Source organism: Leucoraja erinacea, chromosome 3, assembly GCF_028641065.1.
Source record: "Leucoraja erinacea ecotype New England chromosome 3, Leri_hhj_1, whole genome shotgun sequence".
Lineage (NCBI taxonomy): Eukaryota > Metazoa > Chordata > Chondrichthyes > Rajiformes > Rajidae > Leucoraja > Leucoraja erinaceus.
Genome location: NC_073379.1, coordinates 43,417,224 through 43,439,228, shown reverse-complemented (window position 1 = coordinate 43,439,228; position 22,005 = coordinate 43,417,224). Strand labels below are relative to the sequence as shown.

At 47.6% G+C, this 22,005-nt stretch overlaps 1 protein-coding gene across 7 annotated transcripts in view; it reads right to left on the bottom strand.

Moving 5' to 3' along the window:
* Positions 1-22,005, bottom strand: part of zdhhc21 (zinc finger DHHC-type palmitoyltransferase 21) — a 64,325-nt gene that overhangs the window by 33,765 nt on the left and 8,555 nt on the right. Inside the window, exon 3 of one of the 7 annotated variants that reach the window (XM_055632575.1) lies at positions 17,646-20,084. The exons of the other annotated variants lie outside the window; for them this stretch is intronic. Within the exon in view, the coding sequence (XP_055488550.1) occupies positions 18,136-19,074 (939 nt within the window). The 5' untranslated portion in view covers positions 19,075-20,084 and the 3' untranslated portion in view covers positions 17,646-18,135. Of the gene's footprint in view, positions 1-17,645; positions 20,085-22,005 lie in introns of those variants that run through there. 7 annotated transcript variants of the gene reach the window in all.

Sequence of the window (22,005 nt, the reverse complement as noted above, 5' to 3'; positions counted from 1 at the left end):
CCTCTGAATCATAGCAATTGTATTTGAATTCACTGCCTCCTTGTAGAATAGAATAGAATATGTTTATTGTCATTGCACAAAACTGAGCAACGAAATTCCATTTGCTTCTCCTCCATTAAAAGAAATACAACACGACACCAATGCACATATGTACAGTTAATAGTAGAATATAAATATATTTTTAAAAGAGATTAAAAGAATTTAGCGGTTAATTGTGCAGTTAATGTGCAGTTAATGTGCAGTTAATTCTGGACAACAATGACTATCTGTGACAAATAACTTATAATTTAGGGCAAAGACAGTTTATTACAATACAGGCAACCTCTGTGTTACAGCAACGGAGGTTCACACTTATGGAATTTACAAATCACTGGCAAAAATTCTGAGATGCGGAATAAAAATTCACTCGCAAAATTTGTGCCAATTTTTTAAATTCAATTCAACTGCCATTTCTTAACATGTGCAGATGATGTGGTTTTGCATTATGGAAAACTGCAATACCAACGGTTTTCTGGGAATCAAACCCTTCTGGAATGCGGGGGTTGACTGGATAGAATTTTTGTACTTTTTTTTTTATATACATAGTCAGAACATGATGCCAAATTATACATTTAATTTTAGATATTCCTCTGAAGCCTCTGTTAAAAAGTGAACAATTATCACGTGCTAAAGTTCTGAAGCTAATATTCTAATCTCAGATAATGTAGCTGTGGTTGCTTTTAAGGTTCCTGAATGAGACGAAGTTGGAAAACAAAAGGGAAATCTGGTGCCGTTGCTGTTCCAGACCACTGCCCAGAAACTTCATTCATGTAATGGCTGACAACAGCCATGGCTGGCTTCAAACTAAAATCCATCCATTTGAACTGGGTAAAATAACCTCCGTCGTCACAGATGGAAAGCTTAGAACCGATATCTGAAGTGATAATAAACAATCTAAAAAGAATGGAGGCAGAGGGCAAGAGGTTATGAATGAATGAATACGTTTATTGGCCAAGTATTCACATACAAGGAATTTTCCTTGGTGCTCCGCCCACAAGTGACAACATGACATACATTGACAGTTGAGAATGACACATAAAATATTAAATGGCAAAGAAATGTAAACATCAGCATCTGACCTTTAACGGCAAGTCGTCAACTGTGCGACATCTAAAATTAGGAATATTTACAAGGTCAGAAATCTGTAAGCATCTTGGAGTGTTGTAGGACAAGAGGGAAGTACATATAAGGAGTTGTGGTAACGGAGCCAAAGGCATAGTAAAATATAACACAGAAACAGGCCCTTAGCTCACGTCGACCATTAACCACCATTAACATTAATGTTACATTAAATCTAGTTTTCTTCTCTTATTCTCCCCGTCATTTTTATCAACTCCCCCAATTCTACGGCACACTTACATGCTAGGAGCAACTAAGGGTGGTCAATTAATATGGTTTAGAAATTGTTTTAAGGATAAAAAAGTAGGGTCATATCATATGAGCCTATATGATATATACAGATGAATATATACAGTGGTACTCTCCAGGAATATATATTCATGATTTCAATGCAGGAGGCAGGATAAAACTTTGGAACCCATATGTGACAGAAGTTCAGGTGTATTGAACAGTGAGATATTTGTATGGAGTTTAAGAGACAATAGACAATAGGTGCAGGAGTAGGCCATTTGGCCCTTCGAGCCAGCACCGCCATTCAAAGTGATCATGGCTGATCATCCCCAATCAGTACCCCGTTCCTGCCTTCTCCCCATATCCCCTGACTCCGCTATTTTTAAGAGCCCTATCCAGCTCTCTCTTGAAAGCATCCAGAGAACCTGCCTCCACCGCCCTCTGAGGCAGAGAATTCCACAGACTCACCACTCTCGGTGAGAAAAAGTGTTTCCTCGTCTCCATTCTAATCACAGATCACGGACTGAAGAAGGGTCTTGACCGGAAACGCCGCTTATTCCTTCGCTCCATAGATGCTGCCTCGCACGCTGAGTTTCTCCAGCTTTTTTGTCTACCATAGATTTTTCCCGCATCTGCAGTTCTTTCTTAAACGGGAGAGGCAATATAGTCTGTGTGGCAGTTCTGAAGGATGTGCAAGAATGGTGGGACCTGGGCACATCTGAGCATAAATATTTTAGTGAACAATGAGTAAGACATGCGAGATGCTCGGGTTCATAAACAGCGATGCCATTTACAAATGTAGGGATATTGTCAGTGACATAGGTTAGGTCATAGCTGCGGTAATTTACACAATTCAAATCGCGATATATTAGCAATGATGGAAGGTTATTTGTAGAGGAACAGATATACTAAAATGGTTCCAGAGATGTGAAACTTTAGTCACAAGGTCAGACTAGAGAAGCTGGGGATTTTGAGCGAAAGAAAAGTGAGTGACAATTAAATAGCGGTTGTCATGATCAAAAGAGACCAAAATAAAAAGCAGCTGTGAAAAATCAAAGTAACTGCCAAACTGAAATAAAAGAACAATATAATGGAAACACTCAGCTGGGCCGGCAGCATCCATGGAAAGAAAAAGGGGTAAGATTTCAGGTCAGAGGTCATTCATCAGTTCAGATCTCCACCTTGAAACACTAAAGGGCCTGTCCCACTTATGCGATTTTTTAGGCCACTGCCGGCGACTAGGCTGTCACCACATGGTCGCCGGGGTGTCGCATATATGGTCGTGAGTAGTCTCCTCAGTCGCCCAAATAGTTGTAGCTTTTTTCTGGTCACTGCTGGATATTGAAATGTTCAAAACTTTTCGGCGACAGTCAGCGACCGTGGGCTTGTTGTAGCCTGTCTTCTCCTGACGTAGGTGCTGTTGTAGGTTGTCGTCAGGTTGGCATGGGTTGTCCCCGGTGCTGACTTTGGTGAATTCCATTGTCGCAGTCACCGGCAGTCGCCTAAAAAATTGCCTAAGTGGGACAGACCCATTAGTCCAGTCGCCAGTTTTTCGACGACCTGCTACGACTATGAATCGCCAGTAGTCGCCTAAAAAATCGCCTAGTAGGACAGGCCCTTTACTGTTCTTCTTCCCACAGATGCTGCCTGACCTGCTAAGTTTTAACACAGACATGGAAAATCTCAATGCTAGAACTGGAGTTCTGTTTCAGATAACTATAAATATATTCTTTTGAAGGAGCTACCTGCAGACAGAAGGGAGACTAGAGCTGCAGCCTAGCTGGTGGCAATAAAGAGAAATATATCAGAGACATGGTCACTTGAAAAACTGCCATTGTGGGGCTTTGATGTCCAGTCTGGGTTGTCCTGATAGTTCTCTTGTGGAGTGTTGTGACATCCAAAGATGTATCTAAACTTTGAGAATTCATTGTTCATACCTTGGTAAGCTGCCCAGACGGAATAGGAGATGCTGTTCATCTAGGAATTTGAGGAAGGACATTCTTGCTATTGAGGGAATGCAGCGCAGGTTTACAAGATTAATTCCCGGGATGGCGGGACTGTCAAATGCTGAGAGAATGGAACAGCTGAGTTTGTACACTCTGGAGTTTAGAAGGATGGAAGGGAATCTCATTAAAACATATAAGACTGTTAAGGGTTTGCACACGCTAGAGGCAGGAAACATGTCCCCGATGTTGGGGGAGTCCAGAACCAGGGGCCACAGTTTAAGAGTAAGGAATAAGCCATTTAGAACGGAGACGAGGAAACACTTTTTCTCACAGAGAGTGGTGAGTCTGTGGAATTCTCTGCCTCAGAGGGCGGTGGACGCAGGTTTTCTGGATGTTTTCAAGAGAGCTGGATAGGGCTCTTACAAATTCTGTACATTTCAATCAATACCGATATACCTTCCTAACATTTTTTTTTTTTTTTTTTTTAAACTTGGTTCTCTGATTACAAACTTTATTTGGGATTATAAAACACATAGAATCCATAAACGGCACCTATGTAAACCTAAAGAAACTGGTGAATTGGCTGTCCCCAATTTCTTATAATATTATTGGGCAATGAATATTAAAAATGTGATTTATTGGTTGGACAACACAGGCCAACAGGTAAAATGGTTAATAATGGAGAGAGGATTGTTCGCCTTTTAATATAGGCGCGATTCTTCTCTCTCCAATAAACTTGAAGAAAACAGTATATGAGAAAAATCCGATTATCCACAGTACCGTACGGACCTGGAGACGTGAAGTCAACCCTTAAACTGAGAAATTTATCTCTTCTTTCACCCATTGTCAATAATTCTTTGATCAAGCCATCTATTTTAGACAAAACGTTCACATATTGGGAAAGTTTAGGAATCAAAAAACTAGGAGATCTTTATGAGATGGGAACTCTTCTCTCATTTCAAGAAGTACAGTCGAAATATCACCTGAAAGGTAATCAATATTTTAGATATCTTCAAATTCGAGACTATCTGAAATCATACGCCCAAGACTACCAATCTTTGTTGCTAGACATACTAGACGAATGTATGAATATAAACTCGGAGTCAAACAAGTTAATATCATATCTGTATAACACCCTTTTGTAAAGAGGAGTCATCAACACACTGTGTCTTTACTACTATTTATTGATAATACACAAACGTTACTGCCCTAGCTGTACGTGGTCTGTCACAGGAGCTAGAGAGAGATCAATGGGTGGGGAGGTTGCAATTATACTTCTGATATGGGGAGTGGATGGTAGTGGTGAGGTCACTATATTAAAGGTACATGCACATGTCATCTACATCCTTCCCCTTGGAAACAAAAGCAATACAGTAGTGACGGGGCGACCACGGCTCATGCGCTATGAGCAGGTAAGCAAACAGTTAAACAACAGATGAGCAAACAGCTAAGCAAATTCACCATAGCGGACAGGCGGCTTAACCAGCCGCCCGGACCGGGTACGCAGCTCGCCATCTCCCCCCACTGCAGGAAGAGCAGGGGCCGGAGCGGGAGCGGGTGACCGAACCGGGGATCCAGGAGGAGAAAGAGTAGGCGGAGTCAGAGGAGGGGATGCAGGCGCAGCGGGTGGACGGGCAGGGGAACGAGGGCTGCCAGGCGGAGAGCGGGGCTGGAAGAGCTGAGATGGCAGGGACCGAGGCATGCGTGGGGCGGCGGGCAGTGTGGCGGACAACGGAGGGGAGAAAGGGTCGGCAGGCGGTGGTGGGGGCTCGTTGACAAGCCGCAGATGTTGGCAGGACCGGCGGTAGATGGTACTGTCGTGGTCGACCAGGTAGGACCGCGGCGAACCAGCATCACCGACGACGGTGGCAAGCTTGGAGTGACCGGAGGGGGACTGCATCCGGATGACTTGGCCGGGGAACCGACGCAGTAGGGGATGGCAGGACTGGTCGTGGGAGCGCTTTTGCACTGCGTGCTTGAGGGCAATGCGCTCCTGGACAGCAGCAGGCTGGAGAACAGAGGGCACGAGGGACTGCTGGGTCACAGGGAGTGGAGGTCTCGTGGTGCGAGCCATCAGCTGCTGTGCTGGCAAGCTCAAGGCAGGGTCGCGGGAGATGTTTCGAAGATTGAGGAGGGCCAGGTAAAAGTTGGATTCGGACAGTCTGCAATGCTCCAGCAAGTCCTTAGCACTGCGGACAGCGCGCTCCGCCAGGCCGTTGCTTTGTGGGTACTCTCGACTGCTGGTATAGTGTCGGAAGTTCCAGCTGGCAGCGAAACCCCGAAACTCGGCACTGGTGAACTGGCTGCCGTTGTCAGATTGGAGGCTCGCCGGGGAGCTAAAAGTGGCGAAGTGGCGGCGAAGCTTCCCGATGCCGGCCGAAGAGGTGAGGTAGTGCAGCTGGTCGACTCGAACCAGCTGGAGTACGAGTCAACGAGGACCAGGAAGTGCTTGCCATGCCACTCGAAAATGTCAGTGGCGACAGCCATCCAGGGCAGTTCAGGGGCAGGCTGTTGCAGAAGCGGCTGGCGTTGCTGATGGGGAGCGAGGCTATTGCAGGTAGAGCAACATCGTGGATGTAGATGACATGTGCATGTACCTTTAATATAGTGACCTCACCGTTACTAACCACTCCCCATATCAGAAGTATAATTGCAACCTCCCCATCCATCTGACTGACTGTCTGTGTGTCTGTGTGTGGGTGTGGGACAGAGAGAGAGAGAGACACACACACACACACACACACACACACACAACGTGGAGTACCTTTAACTGCATGTGTGGGAGAGAGAGAGGCAGACGCACACACACACACACACACAATGGGCAGTGTGTACCTCTGTCTGTGTGGGTGTAGGGGAGAGAGAGACACAGAGACAGTGTGGACCTCTGATTGTGTAGGAAGGAGAGAGGGGAGAGAGACAGAGAGGCACAGAGGCAGTGTGATGTACTTCGGGGTGACTGGGGGAAGAGAAAGAGCGCACAGGACCTAGGTCTATCTGTGTGTGTGGGATGGAAGAGAGACTAAGCAGAATACATCATGGGTGGGGGGAGAAAGAAAGAGGAGTGGGGGAAAAAAAAGAGAAATGGGGGGAGACGTATATACACACACAAAGCAGAGTTTTACTGTGTATGTCGGAGACACAGATGGACTGAGCACAGTACCTCGGTCTTACTGTGTTGGAGAGGGGGAGAAAGAGAAGTACACTCACAGAGGCAATCTCTCAGCCTGTGTGAGAGGGAGGGAGGGAGAGAGACACACACACCCCGACCCCCTGGGAAACTGAAGGGAGCAACAATCAACTGCTGCCTGCCCGCTGAGTTAAAGAGTTCCCACGGTAGACTCACGATACATTAAGGTAAACACACGGGCCACTACGTTCTTACAACGAGTTAAAATGTTTCAATTCTTAACCACAAGAGTAAATTTGACTCATGGAAAACTTTAAACATGTTTGATTTTTCTCAAGAGTTGACAAGTTTCACGAGTACCTGCCGTTAGCACCACGAGACTCTAAGTTGCGTCCACGAGTTCCGACGTTACAGCTACGTTAATCGTATGTTATTACCATGAGTTTTAACTCTGGGTACCTCGTGTGTCAACTCGCACCATGAGACAGGGGTTTTACTCCAGCTTTTTGTGTCTATCGTCGGTTTAAACCAGCATACGCAGTTCCTTTTTACACCCGGGACATTGAATTAAACTGACTCCAAAGAGTGATACACAGAGAAACAGGTTCTATGCTCCAGTGAGTTTGTACCGCCTATTCTACACATGACATTTTGTTCTCCCCAAATTTTCATCAATTCCCTGAGTTTCCACCAGCCATCTGCAGTAGCCAATTAATCTACAAACCTGCATGTCTTTGGGACGTGGGTGGAAACCAGAGCACATGAAGGAAACCCATACGGTCACAGGGAAAACAACATTCCCATCAAATCACCCTAGATTCTACAACTACCAAAACACTAGAGACAATTTACAGTGGCCAATTAAACTACCACCCACGTGCCATGGGGAATATCAGAGGAAACTGGAGTACTCAGAAGAGACCTACGTACACTGCCACAGGTAGAATGTGCTAACTAGACGCAGACAGCACCCAACGTCATGATTGAACCTGGGTTGCTGGAGAAGTGACATTTCCAGCTGCACCATACTGCTGCCTATGCTGGGCAGAGATTCACTGGTCGGCTGGAAACCAGATCCCCGTAGCCTGTTACATTAAAGCAGCAGTGTGGCGGCTCCTAAGGGTCGTCCCATTATACTGCCGAACCCCTCGGCACAGGAGTGGTGCAGTCCGGAGGCGGTCCTTAGCCGGAGGGTATAAAAGGCAGGGTTTGGGTGCCATCTTCCCCTGGTTTCGTCTTCCCCTGAACCGGGAGGAAATAAAGTATAGTGCTTCTCAAACTGCGGACTACTTGCCTCATTCTGAGACCCACGCACTACATTGGTGACCCCCGACGCTCCATTGGCATCATGATGGAGACAGAACAAAGCCCTACCTCCTCACACGCCAGCCCGACCCTGTCTCTGGACGCGGTCTCCGTAAAACTGCCCAGCTTCTGGACCACACGGCCGCTCATCTGGTTCCAGCAGGCGGAGGCCCACTTCAACCTGCGGGGCATCACGGTCGATGCCACCCGCTTCTATTACCTGGTGGGAGCCCTCGACCAGGATGCGGTGGAAGAAGTATCGGACTTCCTCGCAGCCCCCCCGGACAATGACAAATACCTCGGCCTGAAACAGCTCCTGCTCCAAATTTACGGACTAAGTAGGATGGAGCGGGCAGGTAGGATCCTGCATATGGGGGGCCTGGGCGACCGGCGGCCATCTACGCTCCTAAAGGAAATGGTGGCGTTATTAGACGGGCACACGCCATGCCTGTTGTTTGAATATACTTACCTGCATCTGCTGCCGGCCTACATTCGATTGCAACTCACCGACACCTCGTTTGCTGATCTTCGGGCCCTCGGGAGGCGCGCCGACGCCATGTGGATGGCGCGCCCTGATGACGTCAGCGCGCTGGGCGTCAGCAGAGACGAGGTCGCGCTGAGGTCGACGCGCCGGGATGACGTCAACGCGCTGGCCGTCGGCAGGCACGCCGGTGACGTCAACGCGCTGGCCGTCGGCAGGCACACCGATGACGTCAGCCCAGCAGCTCCCGATTTCCTCCGGTGGGGCGGGGGAGCTGTGGAAGGAGTGACAGCTCCAGCCCGACGGCCCGTTCGATTACCCCCAGCGGCAGTGAGGGGTACTGCACCTGCAGTCCAGCGCCAGCAAGCTGCAGGCACCACCAGCAGGGGCAGGCAAGCTCAAAATAGCACGAACACAAGGAGCTGGTGCTATTTCCATCAGCGCTGGGGTGCTGCAGCACGACAATGCCGCCAGCCATGCACGTTCCCGGGAAACGCCTGGGCCGGCTGCCAATAGTCCCCCCCGCGGTGGCCGGCCAAATTCCCCGCCTTTTCGCTTGGGATCGGCGCTCCGGGACTCGCTTTCTCTCGTGGATACAGGTGCGGAGCTCAGCGTCCTGCCCCCATCGCTGGCCGACCTTCGTTCCGGTAAGCGGGAGCCCGTCCTCACCGCGGCGAACGGCAGCCCCATCCGCACATATGGACTGCGCATGGTTCCCATCGTGCTCGGCTCCTGCCATTTTTCATGGAACTTTACCGTTGCCGACGTCTCCCAACCATTGCTCGGGGCCGATTTTCTCCGGACGCATTCCCTCATGGTGGACGTCGGGCGTCAGCGTTTGGTCAACGCCACTACAATGGAGCCGATCACATTGCGCTTGGGTCAATCGGTGGGGCGGCCACTGGCGTCCGTGGACTCCCGATACGCACGAATCTTGGCTGCGTTCCCGGACATTCTCACTCCGCAGTTTCATTCAGCAACCCCCAGCCACGGAGTTGTACATTATATCCCGACTAGCGGCCCACCCCTCCATGCACGAGCATGACGACTGCCACCAGATAAACTGCGTCTGGCACGGCGGGAATTCCGCACGATGGAGGCCTTGGGGATCGTCCGCCCTTCGAGCAGCCCTTGGGCGTCCCCACTCCACATGGTCCCTAAGTCAAGCGGGGGCTGGCGACCTTGTGGGGATTACCGACGGCTGAACGCTGCAACAACAGCGGATCGATACCCCGTACCCCACATCCAGGACTTCACGGCCCATTTGGCTGGGGCCACATTTTTTTCTAAAGTGGATCTGGTGCGGGGTTATAACCAGATCCCGGTTCACCCGGATGACGTACCCAAGACGGCTATCATCACGCCATTCGGGCTTTACGAGTTTACTCGGATGCCGTTCGGCCTCAAGAACGCTGCACAGGCCTTTCAGCGCCTCATGGACGGGGTTTGTCGGGACCTCGAATTCGTGTTCGTGTACCTGGACGACATCCTGGTGGCCAGCCGCTCGCAGCAGGAACACTGCGCTCACCTTCGACAGCTCTGTCAGCGGCTCAGCGAGCATGCTTTGGCCATCAACCTGGACAAGTGCCGTTTTGGGGTCAACGAAATTGACTTTCTCGGCCACCGCGTGACTGCGCTAGGCGCAGTTCCCCTATCTGACAGGGTTGACGCAGTCCGTCGGTTTCCCCGCCCACGCACGGTGCGCGGCCTGCAGGAATTTGTCGGCATGGTGGCATTCTACCATCGTTTCGTGCCATCCGCGGCCCACATCATGCGGCCCCTGTATCAACTTCTGGCGGGTGGGCAGCAGAAGAGCGTTGAGTGGACCCACGAGGCGGAGGCAGCTTTCGACGGCGCGAAGGAAGCCCTTGCTCGGGCCGTGCTGCTGGTGCACCCGCGGGAAGATGCCCCGACTGCTCTCACTGTGGATGCCTCGGAGTCGGCAGTTGGTGCTGTGCTGGAGCAGCTGACGGGCGGAGTTTGGCGGCCTCTGGCCTTCTTCAGTCGGCACCTCAACCGCGCGCAGACCAAGTACAGTGCGTTCGATCGTGAGCTCCTGGCTCTGTACCTGGCTGTGCGCCATTTTCGTTACTTCCTGGAGGGCCGCCCGTTCACCGCCTACACCGACCATAAGCCGCTCACTTTCGCCCTGCAGAAGGTTTCCGACCCCTGGTCCGCACGTCAGCAGCGGCAGTTGGCTTACATCTCCGAGTACACCACAGCCATCCACTACGTCAAGGGGAAAGAGAACCGGGTGGCCGACGCATTGTCCCGCCCTGCTATAAATGCCGTGTTCGAGGTGGCGCCCGGATTGGACTATTCTGTTCTGGCGGCGGCACAGCTCACGGACGACGAGGTGCCCACCTACCGGACTGCCATCTCCGGACTCCGTCTTGAGGATGTCCCTCTCGGTCCTGGGGGTATGACAATCCTGTGCGATGTGTCGTCCGGTCAGCCGCGCCCCATCGTCCCTGCCACCTGGCGCCGGAGAGTGTTCGAGGTCATCCACGGACTGGCTCACCCATCAATCCGGGCGACAACGGCACTGGTGGCAGCTCGCTTCATGTGGCACGGTCTGCGCAAGCAAGTTGCCCATTGGGCTCGCACCTGCATCCCGTGCCAGACAGCAAAGATCCAGCGCCATGTCCGCGCACCTCTCCAGGAGTTCGGTCTACCTCACCGGCGGTTCGACCATCTCCACGTGGACATTGTGGGGCCCCTTCCACCGTCCCGGGGCATCACCCACCTTTTGACCATGGTGGACCGCTTCACGCGGTGGCCGGAGGCCATTCCGTTGGCTGACACCTCATCGGCTACGTGTGCTCGTGCGTTGTCCGCGCACTGGATTGCTCGCTTCGGGGTGCCGGCGCACATCTCCTCCGACCGGGGGCCACAGTTCACCTCCGAGCTGTGGTCAGCCATGGCTCGCTTGCTGGGGGTGCAGCTGCACCACACCACGGCTTACCACCCGCAGGCTAACGGTCTGGTGGAGAGGTTCCACCGGCAGCTGAAGGCGGCATTGAAGGCACGGCTCACCGGCCCGGACTGGATGGACGAGTTGCCGTGGGTCATGCTGGGCATCCGGACCGCTCCCAAAGAGGACTTGGCCTCATCATCGGCGGAGCTGGTGTACGGGTCAACACTCACAGTGCCCGGGGAGTTCGTGCCGTCGGCGCCGGAGCATCAGGAAACGCCCTCCTCCGCCCTTCAACGTCTTCGCGAGCGAGTTGGCAGGCTCGCACCCGTCCCGACATCCCGCCATGGGACATTTCGACCACACGTGCCAATGGCCCTCACGGACTGCCCATACGTCTTCCTGCGCCGTGATGCCCACCGGACGCCACTTCAGAGGCCATACGAGGGCCCGTTCCGGGTGCTGGAACACGGGCAGTCGACTTTTGTCCTGGACATGGGGGGCCGGCCAGAGGCCGTGTCGATTGACCGTTTGAAGCCGGCGCACCTGGACATTGACCAGCCGGTGCTGGTTGCTCAACCTCGGCCCCGAGGGCGTCCCCCCTCACGACTCCCTCCACCTGTCACTCCACCTGTCCTCCCGCCGGCCCCTCGACCTGTCCCTCCACCTACGCCCCCGCAAGCCCCGGGATCTGCTGACTTCCGCACGCGGGCCGGCCGGGTCGTGCGCCCGCCGGTGCGTTTTGTGCCTCTGGTTCTGGGGGGGGGTCCTGTGGCGGCTCCTAAGGGTCGTCCCATTATACTGCCGAACCCCTCGGCACAGGAGTGGTGCAGTCCGGAGGCGGTCCTTAGCCGGAGGGTATAAAAGGCAGGGTTTGGGTGCCATCTTCCCCTGGTTTCGTCTTCCCCTGAACCGGGAGGAAATAAAGTATAGTGCTTCTCAAACTGCGGACTACTTGCCTCATTCTGAGACCCACGCACTACAGCAGCATGCTCCGCAAATGGGTAACCAGTGAACTCGCACAGCTCGCTGCTCATCCGATGACTCGCCTTGCCATTAAACCGTCCTTCCACACACTCTGTCACATTGAATACCACGTGTGTTCTCCATCTTGCCATCCTTTGAAAGACTGAAAACATCATTCAGATTGTTTAACCGAAAGAAAATGGTGAATCGTCCCACAGACAAGGTAAAGATGTAGAACTACAGGTAGCTCTACTATTAAACAATAGTTGCATTCCCCAAAAAAACGCGAGCTATAGAAAGTCATGTTGTAAAAACAACTGTGCAAAAGGGGAAAATTGGGTTAGGGGCTAGAGCATTTCAAACACGCTACAGCAACGTTATTTTTCCAAGCAGGATTTTCAAAAATAAGATTTTATTTAAATAGATGCTAGTTTATTTTTGTTATCGCAAGCTTAAAAATACAACAGGCTCTGCTACATTGTTCAGAATATTATTGCACCAGAGTCAATAGAAGCAATTGCTTGGCAATTTCAATAACCATCAGTGGTGACACAAGAAACTGTAGATGCCGGAATCTTGAGTACAAATAACACACTTCTGGAGGAACTCTGCAGGTCAAGCAGGATCTGAGGGTGTACATACACAATCACAATCAACGCTTCATATTGATAACAGGATCAGGATAAACAGTGGAAATGGGAGAGAACCAATATAAAGAAATGAGCCAGAAGGGTGAGTAGGGGCTTATATTTGAAATGTGGATCCAGTTGAGGTGGGATGAAGCCAGATTAAGTCAGATGTTGGAGGGGAGGGTGGAGTTAGGTAGCAGTGGTTGACGTTGATAGATAGTTCATAAGTTCATGACATAGGTGCAGTAGTAGGCCATGTGGCCCATCAAGCCTACTCTGCCATTTAATCAACCCTCTCAACCCCATGCTCCCTTTTCCCTGGAGCCCTAGACACCCTTACCAATTATCTATCAAAAATACCCAATGACTTGACCTCTGCAGCCATCTGTGGCAATGAACTCCACAGGTTCACCAGCCTCTGACTAGAGAAATTCCTCCTCTCCTTTAAAAAGAAATGTTATTTTATTCTGAGGCTATGCCCTCTAGTTCTAGACTCTCCTACCAATGGAAACACCCTCTCCACATCCACTTTATCCAAGCCTTCACTATTTGGTAAGTTTCAATGAGGTCCCTTCTGTTGTGTTATGGCTGTAGTAATAACTGAAACCTTACACCATGACAAAGTTCCAAATAATTTATTAACAACATAGCATAGATAACTTCATGCTAGCACGTTTCTCCAATTCTAAGGGAAAAAGGCAGGGAGCATTACTGTAAAAGCAAGTGGGCGTAACTACAAAAGCACGACTCATAACATAAGTGACACTGATCTACATCCTCCCTCTTAAAGAATCAACAACAGTACAAACCCATTAACTAAGTAAGGCATACATCGCAATTGATAATAAACTGGAGGAAAGTCAAACATAGTCCGGGTACTTCACAACCGGCATACAAACATGACCAGCACGTGTACGATAGAGACCATCTCCGTTTTTTCCTCCCGGGGAGAGAGCAGGTGGCTGCACAGGAGAGGGAGACTGAACCAGCATTCCTGGAGACGAAGCAGGAGACTGTGGCGCAGGCGAAGTCGTCACGGGCAGAGGAGCCGTTGCAGACATGGGTTGTTGTGCTGGTGGAGGCGTAAGAGTGCCACGAGACACAGACGGATGCGTACTTGTACGGTGTGAATAATAAGGAGGAGGAACTGGCTCGTTCACAGGCAGGATATGTTGCCTGTTACACCTGTAGGTGCCGCCATCGGCACTGACGATATACGAGCGTGGCTCAGAAGCAATTCCAGAAATCACTCCAATGCGGTCATGGCCTTTGTCAGTCTGTAAACGGACCAATGGTGGCAGTGGCCTACTAGTTTTGTCAAACCATTGTTTTCGCTTGTCACGTTTCTGTTGCAACCTAGATTGAACCTCCTCAGGTGGAATCACCTGTGGGAACAATGTCTGATCTGCCACAGGCACCAAAGCACAGATCTGCCTCGACAGCAAACATGAGCAGGTGAACCCAAGATGGGGTCCCGGGAGATGTTGTGTAAGTTCAGCAGATCTAGGAATACATCGGATTTAGCTCTGTGGGAACGTTCCATGAGCTGTTTTGCACTTTTGACAGCTCGTTCAGCCAACCCATTCGATGGTAGATATTCAGGGCTGCTGGTAATGTGGTGAAAATTCCAGCGTTTAGCAAACTCCCTGACGTGCTACCTGGTGAATTGACTGCCGTCGTCAGTTAGCCCGGCAGTATGCCCGGAGATCCGTGTACTGAAATGTGGCGAGATAACTTCTTAATCACGCCGCTGGAAGTGGGGCTGCTAAGAAAATCAATGTCAAACCATCCTGAATACGAATCCATGAGAACCAGGTACTGCTTGCCATGCCAATCAAATATGTCAGCAGCCACTGTAGACCATGAGAGTGCAGGTAACGGATGTGAAAGAAGTGGTTGCTTTTGTTGGTGAGGTGCCAAGCTGTTGCACACTGCACAGGATGCCACATTCTCAGTGATGTAGTCGGCCATGCCAGGCCAGTAAAACATGCTTTTTGCCCGTAGGATGGTAACATCAGTGCCTGGGTGCCCTGCATGGACAGCGTTAAAATACTAGTTGTGCAGTGAAGCAGGAACCACAGCCTTGTGTCCTTTAAAAAAAAATGCCATCCTACAACACAAGCTCATCATGGACGGCAAAGAAAGGCTGGACTGGCAGCGGTACGTTGTAGTGTTTGTCTGGCCAGCCGCGCTTCATGACGGAGGTAAGCGATTGTAGGGTACTGTCAGCAGCTGTGTGGGCAACTAAATCCTCCATATAAGACATACCGGCAGCATTAACTTCACGAGCAGTAGAGTGCCCCAGAATTTTGATGTGAGCATCAGCCATTTCAGCAATGCGACAGTGGTTTTCAGCAGCCTCTAGGGTAAGGTCAACATCTCGCAGTAGCTTGTCGCGTAATTTATCATTGCGACTGCCATGGAGCAAACGGTCATGAACTAGGCTATCATATATATCTCTGAAATAGCATCGACTTGCGATATGCTTCAGTGCACTAACGTATAACTCCACAGGCTCTCCCTGTCTCTGGCACCCTGAAAAAAACAGATGCCACTCAATACTCAAATTAGTCCGTAACTCACATAATTGTAGGAATTTATGCAGGAAGTCACAGATGGATTCTGCAGCAATCTGGACACCAGCCGCGTCAAGTCTAGTCGGTTCATAGTAAAATCTTCTGGCACGACGAGCAGCTTCTGTGCCTGCCAAATTAAGAAGGATTGACGCTCGAACACCAGGATCAGCATTAGGGTGTGCCGCGTCAATGTAGATTGAAAAATCCTCTTCAAATACACGCCATTGTTCTGTGAGATCTTCATCAAACACCAAGATCTCTGGTTTTCTGAGAGCAGAAGCCATTGCAAAACAAAAAACTAAAATAAAAGCAACAGAATTAATCAAGGAGTGATCCGTACACTCTGACACCATGTTGTGTTATGGCTGTGGTAATAACTGAAGCCTTACACGATGATAAAGGTCCAAAGACTTTATTGACTACATAGCATACATAACTTCATGCTAGCACGTTTCTCTAATTCTAAGGGAAACGGGCAGGGAGGATTACTGTAAAAGCAAGTGGGCACAACTACAAAAGCACGACTCATAACGAGTGACACTGATCTACATCTTCCTTCTATTCCTCTAAACTCCAGCGAGTACAGATCCAGTGCTGACAAACGCTTATCATGTGTTAACTCTGTCATCCTCAGGGTCATTTTCGTAAACCTCCTTTGGACCCTCTTCAGAGCCGGCACAGCCTTCCTCAGATATGGGGCCCAAAAATGCCCACAATACTCGAATGTGGTATGGCCAGTGCCTTATAAATTCACAGCATTACATCCCTGTTTTTATATTCTAGTCCTCTTGAAATAAATGCTAACATTGCATTTGCCTTCCTTACCATAGAGACCAACAAGGAATGAGAAAAGGGCCCAGATACAGCAAGGTTGGGGAAAGGAAGCAAAGGAGTAGACACAGATGCTGAGGCTCCAATGCAATATAGATACCCAAGATGTTGGAATGTGATGTTGTGAAGGTAATAAGTGGAACCAAACAAGGGAAGGATGATGGGAAGGTGGAACCAGTACTGGAGGGGATAGGAGTACCAGTTATAATCAGCGAGTGATCGAAAGATGATACGTAATTACGCCAGCACAGTGATGCAGTGGTGGAGACCCTGCCTCTCAACACTAGAGACCCGGGTTCAATCCTGACCTTGGGTGCGGTGTATGTGGAATTTGCATATTCTCCGTGACCACGTGGGTTTCCTCCAGGTGCTCCGGTTTCTGTTCACATCTCAAAGATGTGCAGGTTTGTAGGTTGAAAAAAATCACCTAATCTGCAGTGAGCTGATGAGAAAGTAGAGTAAAATAGAACTAGTGTGAGCAAGGTGATTGATGGTCGGTGTGGACTTAGTGGGCAGAATTACCTGTTTCCATGCTCTGTCTCTAAACCAAAACTAGTTGGGGTAGGGGAATGAAACTGGACGATGAGGGCAAACTAACATCTTACTTTTACCAATGTCTGAAATGGTAAATATTTGAATCATGGTTGAAATTTTTCTTTGAAGATTGTAAAGATTATTTCCAGTCTAACAAATCAATGCAGGCAGGATGACCTTATCTCCAAGTTATCTCCAAACAGATTTTGTTAAACTTTCTTGCTTCTCCGGCCACCAGAGCCACTAAAGTAAAAAGATCACCACAAACAATGAGGTAGGTGTAACATTACAGACTCAAGTGTGTCCCCTTGTTAGCAATCAGCATAGAGGACATTTAGAATCAAAGTTTGAATCTTGCGTCGATTATGTGTCCAGGACCCCCTAATAACTTCAATATCAGAATTTTCCTTCTGTACAATTTTACAGGACTACCTCAGCACTATGTTGTTTGTTGACAACATTATGGTAGGTGTTGATAACGAGCCTCCAATTAAATGGGTCTACTCCACCCCCAACCCTGTCCTCCTTCCTTTATACTGCAACAAAAAATACATATACAAGTCCAGAATACAGCTTCTCATTTCCAGCATTCCTTGCACAATATTGTTGAGTAAATATTTCTAAAATAGAATTATTTGGACAAAGTCACCTCAGACAAAACTCGACAACACAGTATATCCTCAACTCCATGTCCCAGCCACAGCCATGATGAAATTAATTTTGAATCACGTTATTCTTCGAAATCACGAAATTATCACTTCCTGCAGGGATCTTTAGTCACAGGGTGGGGAATCTGTGAAATTAATTGCCACAGACGGCTGTGGAAGCCATCAGTGGATATTCTTAAGGTGGAGATTGATAGGTTGACGGGTGTTAGGGATTATGGGGAGAAGGCAGGTGAATGGGTTTTTAAAAAAATATATATTTTATTTATTAGAAGTGAGTACAATGCATTGGTACAAAAACGATGTTAACATATTACCTTCTCTGTACAACTTCCCTTTTATTTTTAAAGAGAGAAGTGAGAAAGGAGAGAAGAAAAAGAGGTTGTGAAATGTGAAGAATCGATTAGTGAGCGTGGGTGAAAAACCAATAAAGAAAAAGTGAAAGAGAAGGAATAAGTGAAGAAGGAAAGCAGGAGGGAGATTATTCCATTGCCACAGTGAGATGTTTTTTTTAATATTCTAAATCATCTTTCACCCATACCTGAAACTGTTGGTTTTCATGATACTATGTCACCACATGAATCCAAGAAATCAATAAATGGGGACCAACTCCTTAAGAATAGGTCTTGTTTGTCTATTAGGAGGAGTCTCATTTCTTCCAAATGTGCTGTATCCAGCATATTACTGATCCACATTTTAAATGTTGGTATATTAGCATTTTTCCAAAATGTGTATGTTTTTTTGCTGTTATTAACCCATAATTGAAAAATTAGTTTTGGTGTGTATTTAATTTGTTCCCATCTCCACTTACTCCAAATATAATCATTTCAGTGTTAGGTTCCATTTTTGTCTTAAATATCTTTGAGAATATATCAAATATATCACACCAAAATTTATAAAGTTTTGAACAAGAGACAAATGAGTGCGTAATATTGGCATTTTGAGAAAGACATTTATCACAAGTGCGAGAAATATTTGGATAAAATTTATTCAACCTAGTTTTGGAATATAATCTATGTAATATTTTAAATTGAATTAAGTTATGTCTAGCATTGATCGAACATTTATGTATATGTATCAAATATTTTTCCCATGTTTCTTTTGAGATTTTTATCATTAATTCTTTTTCCCAGTCTTCTCTAATTGCCTCTGTTGATGGTAATTCTATATTTAAAATACTGTTATACAAGTATGATATTAATTTTGTTGACTCCGCATTGATATTCATTACTTCTTCCAGTGGGTCTAAAATTGTACTTTGGAATCTTGGTATATATTTATTCATAAAGTCACATACCTGTAGGTATTTAAAATATTGATTGTTATTCAATTTAAATTTTGATTTTAGTTGTTGAAATGATAATAAATTTCCCAATTCATACAAATCACCTACCTTTTTAATTCCCACTTTTTCCCATTGTTTATATGTTTTATCCATACCAGATGGTTTAAATACTGGGTTATTCACTATTGGTGTTAACACTGATAAATTTCTTAATTTTAAAGTTAATTTTATTTGTTTCCAGATTCGTATTGTATTTTGTATAATTGGATTCTTCTTATATAACATATTATTCAGCTTTATTGGGGAAAAAATGATCGCTCCTAGATCGTAGGGGGCACAATCCTCTTTCTCCATTCTTATCCATTCCAACTGTTGAGCAGAACTGTCCAACCAATAAATTATATTTTTAATATGTACTACCATATAACCATATAACAATTACAGCATGGAAACAGGCCATCTCGGCCCTACAAGTCCGTGCCGAACAACTTTTTTCCCTTAGTCCCACCTGCCTGCACTCATACCATAACCCTCCATTCCCTTCTCATCCATATGCCTATCCAATTTATTTTTAAATTATACCAACGAACCTGCCTCCACCACTTCCACTGGAAAATCATTCCACACCGCTACCACTCTCTGAGTAAAGAAGTTCCCCCTCATGTTACCCCTAAACTTCTGTCCCTTAATTCTGAAGTCATGTCCTCTTGTTTGAATCTTCCCTATTCTCAAAGGGAAAAGCTTGTCCACATCAACTCTGTCTATCCCTCTCATCATCTTAAAGACCTCTATCAAGTCCCCCCTTAACCTTCTGCGCTCCAGAGAATAAAGACCTAACTTATTCAACCTTTCTCTGTAACTTAGCGGTTTAAACCCAGGCAACATTCTAGTAAATCTCCTCTGTACTCTCTCTATTTTGTTGACATCCTTCCTATAATTGGGCGACCAAAATTGTACACCATACTCCAGATTTGGTCTCACCAATGCCTTGTACAATTTTAACATTACATCCCAGCTTCTATACTCAATGCTCTGATTTATAAAGGCTACCCACTTGGAATGGATAAGAATGGAGAAAGAGAATGGGGTTGAGAGGGAAAGATAGATCAGCTATGATTGTAGCGGCAGAATTTTATATCGTTCAAGAGATTACTCCCTCTAGCCACTGTGGACTACATGATTAAGGAGAATGTCGTAATATGCATGTGAGCTCTCCGTGAGACCTTCAGAGCTTCTTCACAGATAAATCTCCATAACACAGTCTTTTGATTAATAGATTCTTTATTGTTGATGAAAATCAATCATGTACATCCAACCTTACACTCCGACTCGTACACTTTAATCATCATCGAACTCCAGCATATCGCTTTAAAGGTTAGAAAACTCCTCGTGTCTCCATTACACTTCGCATGGTCAAAGGGTATGCCTTCCTCCTGCAAGTCCAAAACTAAAACTAAAAACTAAGCTTCTGCGCAAGAAACCTAGCTCCAAACACACCCTAGAATACGTCATAAATCCCACCCACATAATAACGGGCAGTCTAAAATTTAAAGACACATGCCATAATTAATGACACGCAAAACAAGCCAAATGGATACTACAATGATTGAATGACGGAGTAGACGATGGGCCAAATGGCCTAATTCTGCTCCTATAACATATTAACTTAAAAGGGATCTGGCTGTATTTCAAGCATGGGAAAAGTTCATGGTTGAGCCCGAACTGCTGCTGTTATGAAGATATTGGACACACTAACTCCAGGCTCTCTTGTCACACTGCATGCTTGGAAGGTGCTGACATAGAATCTGATCTCCAGCATCAGAAGCCAACAAAAGTTAGAATGAGGCCCAGCTACTGGGCTTCCAGGTTTCCACCTGCAATTTAAAAAATGGACTGCGTTCAATAAAATGTGTTCCAGCCAGAAAGCAGGTCTATTGAAGAAATAGGACATCACAGACTCTTTGAGCTTTATACAGCTCCTACCCACTCTCATGGGGGACTGAAACATTCCAGTCAGCCTGCCATCAATTGAAACTCATCAACTTGTTACCACACTCAGGGAACATCGATACATTGTTTCCACCATCGCCCACCTCTGAACATCGAGACACGCATGGCTGAAGCACCCAGAGGGCAGCAGCTTACAGGTGGAAGCCGCTGATGTTCCCCCATGGATGAACACAACATGGCAGACAGAGAGGCCTGCAGGAGGTAGTTCCTCTGCTCAGAGGAGCTTGCGGATAGCGGCCTGGAAGGGGAAGCTCGGGGAGCCAGTCCCTGCTTGTCCCCTGATGACCAGAGACCAGGAGGATGGAGCCGGTGATGAGGTCGGACATGACGGCGAGGTGTGAGATCAGTAGAAGAGGAGAGGGAACTGTGATCTGGCCCACCGAGCCCTCGAGATTGGCTCCGGGAAACAAAAGTGGACGGGTGAGGCTGGTGGCCCCCAGCAGTTTGGGGCTTGCCTGGAACGGGCAAAGGTCATAACAACTAAAGCGTGGAAAACGGCGACAAAACTTAACACCTCGTGCATGTTATGATCGGTGGACTATTTCTGTACACTTGCTAATCGGGGATGTGCTTGGTAGACTGGAAACTAAACTGGAGTGGCCATACGCACAATGCAGTTACAAGAGCAGAACTGAGGCTAGGAATCCTGCACCAAGTAACTCATCCTCGAACTCCCCAAAGCCTGCCCACCATCTATTAGGCTCAAGTCAGGAGTGTGATGGAACTTTGTCCACTTGGCTGGATGAGTGCAGCTTCAACGGCATTCAATGTAACTACACCACACTGCAGCTCACTTCATGTATAGCCATTCATTCACTCCATGTATAGCCATTTACTCACTTCATGTATAGCCTTTCACTCACTCCACCACAGAGCTGCAGACAGCAGCACTTTGTACCATCTACAAGATGCACTGAAGCAACTCCGTAAGAATCCTCAGACAGCACTTTCCAAACCCATGGCAATTGGCAAAAATAGGGTAGACAGAACCTATACCCTTGGGTGAAAATATCAAAGATTAGATGGCAAAGCTTTAAGGTTAAATGGGTGAAAAAAATAAAGGAGATATGCGACAAGCGTTTAAAGGAGATATGCGATAAGCATTTTCCCTCCAATCACAAATAGGATTCGCAGCCAGGAGTGGTGATGGAAGCAGATACAATAATGGTGTTAAAGAGACTTAAAGGTATGCAGGAAATGATGGGATATGGATCATGTGCAGGCAGAGGAGATTAACTTAACTTGGTTTAAGTTATCTTGCAGTACAGTTATTATGGGCCGAAGGGCCTCTTCCACTCCTGTGCAGTCCTATGTTCTATGTACGTTTACTTCACCACTGCATAT